Below are 14,052 nucleotides of genomic sequence, written 5' to 3' on the forward strand. Positions count from 1 at the left end.
GTAGGAAGAGGTGTAATATGTGATAACCTTGACATTAACGCAGTACAATAAAAAATGAGCGGGTTTTTCCTGTCATATCATGAAATATTCATATTTAAAAAATGACACCAATTGTTTTTTCCTCCATTCTCTATAGAGGCGGGTCAGCAGATGCTCCATCATTACTGAGTGAAGGCTGCGAAATGAAACCGAGCACAGCCACCCCTGCACCACGCCAAAAAATGCAACAGTGTCCTCAGACGTGGAGAACTCCAGCGTGCGTCTGCAGAGGTCAGAATGAAATAAATAAATATATCCTACAGCTGATATGATCTGTCCACTTTTGCACTCCTTAAGTTGGGCTAATTGGGAAGGTTTGCTGCAAGGTGAAGACGCGCGCCGGACTGGGAAAAACCTCGCGTGCGTAAAGTCGCCAAATGATTACCGATGCGTAAAAATCACAATAATAATAACGGTGACGGCGGTGCGTGTGAGCGAGGCTGTAAAATCCTTCAGTCGTGATGAACTGCCAGCAGCGATCGGCTCTCACTTCCAATTGACTCGGAGTGCAAACGCCTTTCACGAACGCAGGGCACCAAATTCTATTTCCCCCCTTCCTTTCAAGCACACCATTTCAAATCGGTCAGAGAAGTCACCGCGGCGAATATCATTCACTGTGGGGCCAAGCGGGATGAGAAAACAGGCGGGGTGACACAGGTTAATGCTGGTATTAATAAGAGGAGAAGCTCATGGGTACCTGGTCTTGCTGTTGAGCCGCTTTCGACGGTGCATTGCCTTCCTTCGCGGTGGTCATGATTCCCCCTCAAAAAAAGCTGGGGAGAAACTGTTGTTTCCCCGGCAGGAGGAAGGATGAGGAGGGGGGTTAAAAAAATGCAAATGCAGAAAGAAAGATACACCGGTGCAGCAGCAGAAGCAGAATCAGCAGCAGGAGAAGAAGAAGTCTATTCTGCTGCGCCTGTGGGTTTGCAGCGACCAAGGTGTGAAATAACAAGTGGTGGAAGGACGCGCTACTCGAGATGAGGAGGAGGAGGAGGAGGAGGAGGAGGAAGGGGGGAAATGCAAAAGATCCTCGGTGGAAAGAGAAAGAGGAGGAGGAGACAGCAGGGAGAGAGAGAGAGAGGAGGAGAAACCGAGCATCTCTTCTTCTTGATGCGGGACTCTGCCATTCAATATTCCACAGGAGTGTGCGCCCACACACACACAGACACACAGATTTTCAAGTCAGCTGGGATGCAATGTGTTGCACATGGATGTCAATTAAAAATTCAAATTAAAGTCCTGAAACTTTAATACTGAGCTGGTGTGGAGGAATGGAGCTCATAAAATATTCAAGGACGCTTTTAATCGCACCATATCAAATGTCTGTCATCGTTTATTCATATTTATTCATTTGCAAACAAAGCCTCGTCTCGTTAGTCCTTTCCAAAGGCAAAGTGCTGATTTCCTCCCAGTGTTGCTGCAGCATGTAGATAGAGAAGGGAATTTGCCTTCTTATTGTAATTATAGAAACAAAAACCCAATGCTTTGCTGCACTGGTGCATCAGTAATGGTAGTGAAAGTAGCCAGTAGGATTAAACGCTGCACTCAGTGAAGTCATAACACTCGGAATGTTTGAAATTATGCTTCAGACATGAGCGCCTGTAAAAAGTTATGACCCAGAGGATGAAGTAGCTGCAATAAAGTGAGCCTTGTTAGGACTGAGGCGAGGAAAAAATGCTTTTAATAAAGTTCAGCCAGTCCAAGATTGGAGAAAAAAAGAGAAAAAAAAAGCCCATACTGCAGTAAAGGAAGTCTCTCATGTTGTCTACATTTCACGATAAGAAGCAAACTTCTTTTCAGCGGCTTGCTCAATTAATTACATCTGCGAGAAGTGTTGTACAATCCCTATTAAACAGCACGGAGGAAATGACTCACTTTGATTTGCTCTGAGATGTACTTAATGTTAATTAATACCTCCGTTCTCCAATTTGACTCTTTATATTGCAGGTTTGCAACTGAATGTGCTGCACCGTTAATTAAAATCAGGTTGCGACTGGGTGAAGTCAATTACCTCCAAATCCCAAATGAATATCTGCAGTGTTGCTACGTGTGACCGGTGGAGCACAACAAGCAGAAAAAGGCCTGCACTTCAAAAAAACACAAAACACAGCCTCAAAGGGGAAAAAATACACTTTCAGATGCCCTTGGATGAGATATGGTTGTGTTGTTTTTGTGCCAAAATGCTGCTTTGTTTGTTTTTTTCTAATTTGCTTTCAATCACCTTGCCTGATGAGCTTTTTTCCCCCAACAACTTTCAACAGTCACCAGAAAATAGAAGGTTCCTCTGTGTTGGAAATGTGGAGGAAGTTATGTGAATACAAACAGAATAGTTGGGTTTTTTTAACTGAGAGAAGCGAGAGCTGAATGGCAGCCAATGTTTTTCGTCCCTGCTTAGTGGAAATGCCTCTACAGCTCTGCCAGTGGTGCTCCGAGGCTGCACTTTGGCACCGAATTACAAGCTACCAACGGTGCCAACATGTTGATGTTTAGCAGGTATGGATTTACCATATTCCCCATCTTCTTCTGGTGCATTAACATCCTAGCAACGCTAATTAGCACTAGACATGAATGCAAGTCCAAATCTGGTATATTGATATAAAAAATCTAATCAAAACTATGCATGCAGCACATTTAAAAAACCTGGGTTAACCAAAGTGCTGCACGTGCTGTCAGATATATGACTTAAAGATAATATGTAACTAAATATCAATCAGTGAAATGAAGTAAAACAGCATAAAGCACTAAAAGAGGATGGCAACTCACAAGATCGATTAGAAATAATAATAAATACGAACAAGAAAAGCATTCAGAGAGCGCAGTACTCCACCAAGGCTGTCCATTCCCCCATATGGGGAAATGCCGCATTTTTCTTAGAAATGCAGCGTTTGTTTATTAGTTATTGATGATCAGAAATAATGGCAACATAGAATGTAATATAGATGTACCCATAAATAAAATGACCTTGCAATGAGCACAGGCGTGTTATGCATGTGTACATTATGTACAGATACCGAATCGCATGACCTTAATATGTAGAATTGATTTGACTCAAACACCCCCACAATTTAATCAGTTGTTCCTTGTATGATTTCTGATGCTAAAGTCCTGATAAGATCACAGCGTTCCATTTGTAGTAGGATCACAATCATGTGATCGTCAGCAGGCAGCTGATGTAGTGTTCACTTGTTGTCATAATTACAGTGGCGTTGTGCCGCTATCTCACAATGATACAGAAATCTTTAACAAATCAGTGGATCCAGACTATAAGCTGCATCACTGTCAAAATCTAATGGGGTGGTCCTTCTGTCATTTCTGACCTTGCCTGAAAATGTCATCCAACTCCATTAGTCCATTTTTGAATAATGTTGCAAACAGACAGAATAACAGACGGACAAACAGACAAACACACGCCAATCATCATATAATTCCACTGCAGTCCTTGGGGGAGTAAATATTAGGACCATTAACAGCAGCTGAAGGCCATTGGAAACATGTACATCTTGAGGTTTTTCTTGAGAATATCAACAGAGGAGGGATATTTGATTGAGCGATGAAGGCTGTTCCAAAGCTTTAGGGCTGCTACCGCACAAGCCTCACCTTGACCCTCAGTCATGGAACATGCACTACAACAGGGCTGCAAAATGATGTTGAAAATGAAACAAAAAACGCAATTACTTCGGCGAAAGCTGACGTCATGATGGTTTGTCACGAGACTATTCACTGATTTCAGGGACAAAATATTATCATTGCACTTCCACATTCTAACAGAGCACTGCTTCTATTCGATGTTGTGCTACTTTTATGCATTTCTTCAACCTAAAAAGAGCACTGCTTTCACTTTTACATCACACAGCTCAATGATGCACTATGTAATGTTCTAGATATCCGACGGTCAAGGACGAGCATTCAGAGAGTGGTGTTTTTCTTTTTGGCCTTTATACTTTCACCAGAAATCAGTTTGTGGTGATGTTTTTTTTAAGGCGGCTGAACAAGCAAGTTGTGTTGCCTGGCAGCACAAACAATATTTACTTTATATCACTTGCCCTGAATTGAAAACGATGATCCATTTCGAGGGCCTAGCTCTTAACTGTCTGCTCTTTGCTGAGTGAAGCCAAAACATCTCGATGGATGGACGGATTACTGCCTACCAGGACCACACCCATTAGGTGCCAAGCTTCTGTAGGAGGTGGCTATAAACATTTTGCTTTGGGAAACTCAATCTTAAAACTGCAAAAAGATGCAAAGTGACTAAAAAGACACACAAAATGACTACAAAGGCACTCACAGCCTTTAAATAATTGGTCCAAAATCCTCAAATTGACTATAAAACGACACAAAGACAACAAATTACAAAAAAGAGAAACATAATGACTGCTAATAAACACAATGTGACAAAAAAAGACAAACAGAATGACAAACAAACTCACGTAAAATGATTGCAAAGATGCACAAGATGATACCAAAGAGACACAAATTGAATACAAAGAACAATGAATCTACCACAAAGACACATTATGACTTCAGTGAGAAAAAAGGTTACGATAAAGCCCAAGTGCCAGTGGCTTGTTGTTAAGTTTAAGAAGTCATATTAGCCAAAATCATTCCTGAGATTAATAATTAATTAGCTGTGCACCCCTGATAATGGTACCATGAAAAGTTAAGAGACAGCCAAAGTTGAAACAATCCACCTGAGGAAATAATGAATCTGTGCACCAAAGTTCAAGGCAATCCATCACTAGTTGTTGAGGCATTTCGCTAATGAGCAAGGCTCCTCCAAAGACCATAACGATACGTACGAAAACAGAGTAATTCACTTCATAGACGTTAAGATATTTCAGTCTAGTGTTGGCTAAATGACCGACCAAAAGACGACACAACATTCCTTAAGCTGTGCTGCTAGACTGGCGATAAATCTCTGTGAAGTGTTTACTGACAACACATTTGGAGTTCTGTGGGTTTTTTAGTCTAAAAAGAAACAAACTTCTCTGGTTCTTCCAAAAGTATGAAAAACGCAACATTTAAAATGTTTCACTCTTTTAAAGAAATAAAAGCTTTTAATGCATTTTGTGTCGAGTCGACAACATTATCCCTCAGTTTTTCATTTACACATTACAACTTGCAGATCACAGAGTGTCTACAAAGACACAAAACATTTAGTCACAGGCATCCAGAACTGAACAAACCAGGATTTTACTTTATGATCAAAACAAAAAAAACGACAAAAATGAGACACAAAATGACAAAAGAACAATGAACAATCTAGTATTTTACTTTATAATCATATCAATTTGTCATGGTCTAGAAATTAATTCAAATTTATTGTTTTACAAATTTACAAATAGCAGTTGATGTCTTCTCTGTAATGTTTTACATTTTACAAAGCTGTCCTGTGGGCCAGATTGGACCCTCTGGAGGGCCGGTTTTGGCACGCGGGCCGCATGCTTGACACCCCTGATCTAATGGTTGTGTTGCAATTTTTGACATGTGAAAAAAAGAATGAAAGAATGAAAGCCACCCAGTGAGCAGAGCACCAGATATCAGCGGCTCCACATTAGCAGCAACTCAACACAATGATGTATGAAACCCAGAGAACTGCTCAACGGCCAATCAATCAGCCCCAAACTAATGACGGCCACTTTCGGCCAAAGCCCTATTGGCCGATGACGGATGCTGTGTGATCGGACGGCGGCAGCCAAGAACACAATAACTACCTCACCGCTGCTGTGTTAGAGAGTGAGTGTACAAACCTCATGTCCCTGATGTTGACAAATGGACACGAGGCGGCCGTGATGAATGCTCCAGGGGCCGGCTTTGTTTAAATACACGTTCCTGCAAAGTTAGGAATTAACTGACTGACGGTGCCAAACAAATGGAGCCATCCGCTCACTTCCTGCCTCATCATTTCACTGCCAGTGGCGAGCGAGCAGCCAACCTGATGAACTTCCGCCAAATTAAAACTCCAAAGCAATCAATACTTGCCACTTAAAATACTATACGCTGATGCATTGGTTTTGGCGCTGATTGTAGCTCAGTAATTACTGGAAACAAACTCGTGGTTACTGGGTGATGATTACATAGATAAGAATAATTGCTGTTGTTAAAGAGACATTTGTAATTAACCCAGCAAATTTCCAAGGCTGGCGTTTTATATTTAGGTTCCGTCAGTGCAGCCAAGAGATTTACAGACGGGCACATGGGGTGGTTAGTGCGTTTGCTTTCAAAATAGCCTTCACGCACGAAGAAGCAAGCAAATGATAAGAATAACAAAAAGGCAGAAATGGATGCTTCAAACTGAGAGGGGAAACAAAGAGCTGCCGAGTCTGAAAAGCACCCAAAAATTGTTGCGCAGACTGAATTACATTTCTGTTTTTCTTTCCTCAATTTCATTTCAGAAACCAAAGCAAAGTCTGTCCAAAGCTTTTAGTTTGCATAAAGCAAACAGTTGTTTCCTCGAGTGTTCTGGCTGCACGGGCTTCTTAATTGAGATATTTGGAGAACTAAAGCATTAAATCCCCGTTAAGACCAACGGGTATAAGAGGGATCATGGACATTACGAGGAAATCTGGTGTGTTTTTGATCGAGTCTCATGTTGAAATGCTTTGGAGGACGGAGCATTACGGCCTGAGAAAAGATCAATTCACGGCTACGATTTAAAGGGATAGTTCGGGATTTTTGACATGAATCTGTATGGCATCCCCGTCAGCAGTGTTGCTCATTCACAAAGACTTACTGCCGACAGCGTCCAGTGAGCAGAGACCCGTCCGGTTTTGGTCCAGACGAAAGTAGTCCAGCCAGTTTGCTGGGGTCACGAAAATAAAGCGTTTTCTTCTCAAACCAATATGTGTTCAAAAGAGTGATATATTTGCATTACAAAACCGTTGTCCACGAAAAAGTCAGACCTCGTAAACGCTTGGTACTATTTTCTCTCCCTTCATATCACTCCGCGCTGCCTCCAGCTGGCAGCTGTGCAGGTTTCACTTTGTTTACTGCTCGTAAAGTTAACAACAACATGTCTGACTACGACAGCGACGATGAATATATTGACTTCAGCATTCAGCCAAGGGGATATCTTTATGAACCCGAATATACTGAAGCCGAAATTCACCAGATGGAGTTAGAACAGGCACCCCATTTCTAAATGGGGTCATTTAGAAATGTCCTTATTTTTGAAAGAAAAGCAGTTTTGTTTTGTTCTTTTTTCCAATGAAGATAACATTAAATAAATCGGAAATACAGTCTTGACCAAGGGTGTCAAACATGTGGAACGAGGACCAAAAGAGGTCCTCCAGAGGGTCCAATCCGGCCCTCAAAGTGTAAAAATTACAGAGAAGACATTAACTGCAGATTGCAAATTTATAAAACCATAAATTTAAAATAATTTCTAGACCATAACAAGTTTTGTTTTGTATCAAAGTAAAATACTAGATTGGTCATTGTTCTTTTGTCATTTTGTGTCTCGTTTTTGTCATATTTTGTCTTATTTTTGTTGATTTTTGTCAGATTTTTTCATTTTGTGTTTTATTTTTGTCTTGCTTGTGTATTTATTTTTGTCATTTTATCTTTTGCTTTATTCATTGTTTGTGTCATGTTTTTGTCTTGCTTGTGTTGTCTACTTTTTTGTCATTTTGTTTCAAACCTTTGTTATTTTTGATCTCGTTTGTGTCATTTGCGGAATCTTTTTGTCTCGTTTTTGTCACTTGTCCATTTTTTTTGTTGCTTTGTAACTTTTTTCATCAAATTTTTTGTCTCTGTTGTTTTGTTTTGTCTTGTCTCATTTTTAGTCGTTTTGTGTATCATTGCTGTCATTTTAATTTTTGTAATATATTTTATGTGAATGGCAAACTGAGGCATAAAATTGCTGAAACTGAATTTGCTTTTCTTCAGACATTTCATGTTGTTCATGTTTTGTAAAAATATAATTCCTTAAATGTGAACATTTTCAGAATGTACTTTTTTGCACTAAAATGAAGGAAAAAAAGAAGTTGTGGTAACTTACAGGTTATTATGTTATGATTTCACTGGTCCGGCCCACTTGAGATCAAACTGGGCTGAATGTGGTCCCTAAACCAAAATGAGTTTGACACTTCTGCTCTAGACATTTTTAATGTGGTAAATGACTGTTCTGGCTGGAAACGGCTGATTTTTAAAGTTCTTTTTTGACCTTTTTGTTGGCTTTATTTGACAAGCTAGCAGAGAGTCAGACAGGTAAGTAAGGTAAGAATTGGAGGCAGACCTGCAGCAAAGTCCCATAAGCTGGAATCAAACCCAAGCCGCTGCATCAGGGGTGACAGCCTCCGTTTACGAGTCACCCATTCAGTCAGTTGAACTTTCTGGGAGCCCCAAAACAGCTGATTTTAATGGAATATCTCCATAGGGGTACAGAGGAACATTTCCAGCAACCATCACTCCTGTGTTCTAATGCTACACTGTGTTAGCTAACGGTGTTGAAAGGCTAATTGACGACTAGAATTGTCCGGATGACCCCAAACTTTTGAACGGTAGCATATATTGTGTTGTTCTAGCATCCGCAGCCCCTCCTTGCTTTAAGTTTATGCAGGCACGCATCCACAAAATGTGTCCCAACACACCCATTTGTAGAGAAAATGGAATCTAAAAAAAAAAAAAAGGTATTTTCTGAGTTATAGCCAGCTCCATTCTCCCAGAACATATTCTGTCATTGCATATGGCCGAAGCCATCTATCAGTGTTGCTTTAATTCTATATCAAACCCTTTCCAATGCAGCTACTCCCCAGTGTGTAACAGAATGCTTCAAAAACAAAACTTGCCCAGAAGAACAACCCACCGCAGCTTGTTTTGATTAAATACTTTAAGGGAGTATGCATTTCCTCGCCGGCTGTGGGTTTTTTTTTTTTCTTCGATTGTGCATTTAGATATGGAGAAATCTTGTGCAGTACATGATGGAGGAAGCTTGCACACAATAGAAGACGCCAGAGAGAGGTCGAGCAGGCTGGAAGTGATTACTCTGGCATCGACACGGAGCAGCACCAGAGGTCTAAGATTCGAACACAGAGACTCGGCTTCCCAGCAGGTGGTGGCGGGCCGACGACTGCTCGCCATCAATTTTTCCGCTCTTATTTGTCTGACACATGACGGCGGGGATCAGAATATTGGAGGAAAGTAATTGCTTTTCCATCTCCCACCCCTGCCTCTTACATAAATACAGCTCGGACCCGTCATCCCGCTGACGGATGCATCAGGATGCAGTTTCACCTCTTGTCGGCGTACAGCACTTTATGCCAGGTGTGACTCATCAGCCTTCACACCATTCAGCCGTGAAATGTCAACAGAGCCGGATTCCACAACCGGTGCTTCTGTTTCCAGCGTCGGGCAGACGAGCACGTCTGTGAATGAGTTTCCAGCTTTTTTTTTTCCTCTTTAGCATACTCTATGTGTGTGTACTGTATGTTCTCCCTGCTGGAGAAGTCTGAGGAGGCAGGAAGCCAATCAGATTGTGTGTTATTGTCACATTTGTACTCCCCGTGCTCACTTCACAATCCTGTTTTCCAGCGAAATGCTAATTACATACACTGCCAGTCAACAGTTTGGACACGCCTTCTCATTCAATGGTTTTTCATGACTATTTACGTTGTAGATTCTCACTGAAGGCATCAAAACTATGAATGAACACATATGGAATTATGTAGTAAACAAAAAAGTGTGAAATAAGTCAAAACATGTTTTGTATTTTAGATTCTTCAAAAATAGGCACTCTCTGCTTTGATTACTGCTTTGTACACTCTTGGCATTCTGTCCATGAGCTTCATGAGGTAGTCACCTGAAATGGTTTTCCAACAGTCTTGAAGGAGTTTCCAGAGATGCTGAGCAATTTCTGGCCCTTTTGCCATCACTCTGCAGTCCATCTCCTCCCAAACCATCTAGATTGGGTTTAGGTCAGGTGACTGTGGAGGCTGGGTCATCTGACGCAGCATCCATCACTCTCCTTCTTGATCAAATATCCCTTACACAGCCTGGAGGTGTGTTTGAGGTCATTGTACTGTTGGAAAATCAATGATGGTCCAACTAAATACAAACCGGATGGGATGGCATGTCGCTGCAGGATGCTGTGGTCGTCATGCTGGTCCAGTATGTCTTCAATTTGGAACGAAACCCCATCATACCTCCTCCTCTTCCATGCTTCACGGTGGGAACCATGTATGTAGAGACCATCCGTTCACCTTTCTGTATCGCACAAAGACACGGTGAGTGGAACCGAAGATCTCAAATTTGGACTCATCAGACCAAAGCACAGATGTCCACTGGTCTAATGTCCATTCCTGGTGTTTCTTGGCTCAAACTAATATCTTCTGCTTGTTGTTTTTCCATAGTAGTGGTTTCTTAGCTGCTATTTGACCAGAAAGGCCTGATTGGTCAGTCTCCTCTGAACAGCTGATGTAGAGATGTGTCTGCTGCTAGAGCTCTGTGTGGCATTTATCTGGGCTCTAATCTGAGCTGCTGTTGACTTGTGATTTCTGAGGCTGGAGACTCAGATGAACTTATCCTAGCAGCAGAGGTGACTCTTGGTCTTCCTTTCCTGGGGTGCGACTGCACTTGGGGATACATTCAAAGTTCTTGCAATTTTCTGGACTGACTGACTTTCAGTTCTTAAAGTAATGATGGACTGTCGTTTCTCTTTACTTAGCTGATGGTTCTTGAGATAATATGGATTCTAACAGCTGTCAAATATGGCACCAACCTGACTTCTTTGGTCCCAACCCCTTCAAGAAGGCAAGAAATTCCACAAATGAACCTTGACAAGGCACACCTGTGAGGTGAAAACCATTTCAGGTTCGACCTCATGAAGCTCATGGAGAGAAGGCCAAGAGTGTGCAAAGCAGTAATCAGTGCAAAGAGTGGACACTTTGAAGAATCTAAAATATAAACATGTTTCAACTTATTTTACATTTTTTGTCTGATACACAGTTCCAGCTGTGTTCATTCACAGTTTAGATGCCTTCAGTGAGAATCTACAATGTAAATAGTCATGAAAATAAAGAAAAAACATTCAATGAAGAGTTGTGTCCAAACTTTTGACTGGTAGTGTATTCTTCATAGGTTCTGTGGGGATGCCATCTTGTTTTTGAAAAGGTCCACTGTCTTGACAACAGCGGCTGCTTCATGCATTAAATGGGGGTTTTGCTCGGGATTGGCTTCAAGTCAGCGCTTTTGTGTTTTGCATCGTGTAATATGCTTCGAAAACTGATCTGACCATGAATAGCTTTTTGAAATGATCCTTAAGCCCATCTGAGAAAATCAGAAAATATCAAATGAAATAAAAAAATTGGGGATGCTTTGAAACAAAGCGATCAAAGCGGCTGCGATTAATAACCCCATCTCTCATGCTCTTTAAAGGAGATGACAAGTGGCTGATTCAGCAGCGTATCACTTCTTCAAGGACTAACACTTCCTGCTACACCTAGAATAATAGCACGCTTCCAAATAGCACCTGCTAACACATTTAGGGCCCCCGCTAAAAGGCCGACACGTAACACATCTCAGCAGCAGGCAAAAGGACAGCTCCCGATACCGATCCAGACACCATCAAAAGCCTCGCTGTGCTGAAATAGATTTCGGCAGCACTTAACGGACAGCTCCAACCGTGCATTTCACCGCCACGTCCGGGACTCCTTTCACGGGAGAAGCGGGAACCTGGAGAGAAAAATACCTGCACAATGGGCTTCTTCCACTTCTTTTTTTTGCAGATGATGGCGATAGCTGAAGCCAGGAGGAAAATATCTTGAATACGCATCAAATGTCATCAGGGTCCTGTCATTTTAGTAAGAATTGACTGTAAAGGATGCACTCTCCTATGGCAGCTTCTTTATAATAATACACGATGTTTTTTGCAATTGCAGCATCGATACAAGACAGTTATTTGTCAATGAGCTTCACACAAAGTGCAGGGAAAGGGGAGAAGGCCAATATGTGGTCAATATTTGGAGTGCCTTTAAAGCAGCACCAGCTCTCCAAGCTACAGTTGTGCAGAGTTTTTCAAGCTAATTGACACGTTGGAGAACAAGCACATTTCTTTTGAAGATTTAAGCCGTCTCCATGCATCCAAGACTGACTCACTGAGTTAGCTTTTGCACGGTACTGTTTGTGTTTTCCCCCAAATCATAATCTGTCATTGTTTTTCAACCACGTTGTCACGCTTTTATTAAAGACAACAACTTTCAAATTAAATCTACTGACACGTCTGACACCAGCACCATGTAATCCATATTGGAAATTACTGGTTATCTGGAATGTCAGTGCAAATTTATTCAAAACAAGGGCCATTATGGGGTCCTTTGAGTAGTCTGTGTCAACACCAAATCTTTCCTCAGCAATTATGTTCCTGAAAGTGACAATTTACTTAATTTATTTCGACATGACTGATAAAAAAACACAATAAATGTGTCATATACTGCGTAAAAAGATGAATGTAGCCACAATGGCATCACCAATTGGTTTGTAGACTGTTTTTATGTCTCAAGTTGGTTATTTCTGTTACAAAAAACAAAAACAAACAAAAAAATGGATGTACAAGGTGGATCTAAATAAGAACCCGAGGACACAATGCATGCCCGTACTCTAGTAAATCATCAATTACAAAGTAGTGTTATCGTGTTTTATCGTCTATTTCACTCTAAATCAAACCAAATTTCACTAAAATTACACCATGTTGCAAGAAAGAAGACTAAAAACTAGCAGCTGAGACCATGAGCTATTTAGAATAATGTTAATTTAAGTAATAAATCAAGTTAGAAACAGCTTAATTTTCTCAGAGCTTCTTTTTGTGACTACATGAATCTCCCCTGCTGGTCATTAGAAAGAATGCAAGTCTATGAGTGGAATGCAAGATTAAACATCCACAAACCAGACATTCAAAGTTATACTTCAGTACAATACCACAATGAATGCGCTGTGTTAGTTTTTAACCACTGAAACCTGTGATGTTTTTAGATGGACTGACATTAAATGTGTGCACGGTAGCAGAGAAATGACAGTAATGAGCAACAACCTGAATATGATCTGTAATTTTCTGCAATGTCAAGAGGGAACATCTTGTTCCTCGAGAGGAAACAACCGAAGGCAAAGACAGAGAGAGAGAAAAAGAAGAACATGACCCTCTTGAATGCTGTTCTGATTCATATTATGGGAATGATGATGTGTTTTCTTTGGTGTTTTTTTTTTTCGAGACTTTCAGAGGAGCAAAATGTAAGACAAGAAAATTCATTTGATTACAAAACAGCTCCTTCCTGTGCTGAAAGTGTTATTAGTAACAAACATTACGTGACTAGAATTTGTGAATAATCACACCTCAATCTTCTTGACCCTGAAAACAGATTGTATGTTCTGTCTAAGGGATGATAACAGAGAAATCGAAAAAAAAAAAAACATCTTCCTTCACCTCGAGATTATGGTTTTTTCTCACATTTTCATCATAATGCTTTTGCATAACGGAATAGATGTAACCCTCAAAATAAATCCTACCTAACTGGCCATAACACACAGCAAATTGTGACAAACGGTTGCAAATATTGCTTCAATTTAGGGACTGGAAGTGAAAAACTGTGGAGAACCTGATCACTTAATGGTTAAAAATCTATGAAGAAACAAAAAGGATCATTCTAATGCAAACAAAAATAAAAATAACGCACAACCCGCCTCTTAATTTTGTGCAACGGGTCCAGCGCGATGGCAGTGTGCTCCATTAAAGCTTATTCAATAAACAGTACGCCACCGAACTGTGCGGTTCAGCAGTTTTCTTCTTCTGCCTGAATGAAAAATAGAACTGTGACTCCAAATAGTGTAAACAACTGCTGTAATCCATAGGGGCATTAAGATAATGCTCAGTTTCTGCAAAAAAACAGACTCATGGGCTTCATGGTTAAGAGTGACCAGGGCAAAAATGCAATTATTTCCTGCCTCCTTACAGCGTTTAAAGTGCAGTTTGTGACCCCCACAAGGAATAAATGAATACGTAAGCACATGCAAAAGGCAAAAAATAGA

The 14,052-nt window shown here is 40.8% G+C and overlaps 1 protein-coding gene across 5 annotated transcripts in view; it reads right to left on the bottom strand.

The window, feature by feature from the left end:
* dpp6a (dipeptidyl-peptidase 6a) overlaps positions 1–14,052 on the bottom strand; it is a 290,499-nt gene that overhangs the window by 143,832 nt on the left and 132,615 nt on the right. The window contains exon 1 of one of the 5 annotated variants that reach the window (XM_022208434.2): positions 737–1,017. The exons of the other annotated variants lie outside the window; for them this stretch is intronic. Within the exon in view, the coding sequence (XP_022064126.1) occupies positions 737–793 (57 nt within the window). The 5' untranslated portion in view covers positions 794–1,017. Of the gene's footprint in view, positions 1–736; positions 1,018–14,052 lie in introns of those variants that run through there. 5 annotated transcript variants of the gene reach the window in all.

The sequence above is a fragment of the Acanthochromis polyacanthus genome, chromosome 20, assembly GCF_021347895.1.
Source record: "Acanthochromis polyacanthus isolate Apoly-LR-REF ecotype Palm Island chromosome 20, KAUST_Apoly_ChrSc, whole genome shotgun sequence".
NCBI classification, from domain to species: Eukaryota; Metazoa; Chordata; class Actinopteri; family Pomacentridae; genus Acanthochromis; species Acanthochromis polyacanthus.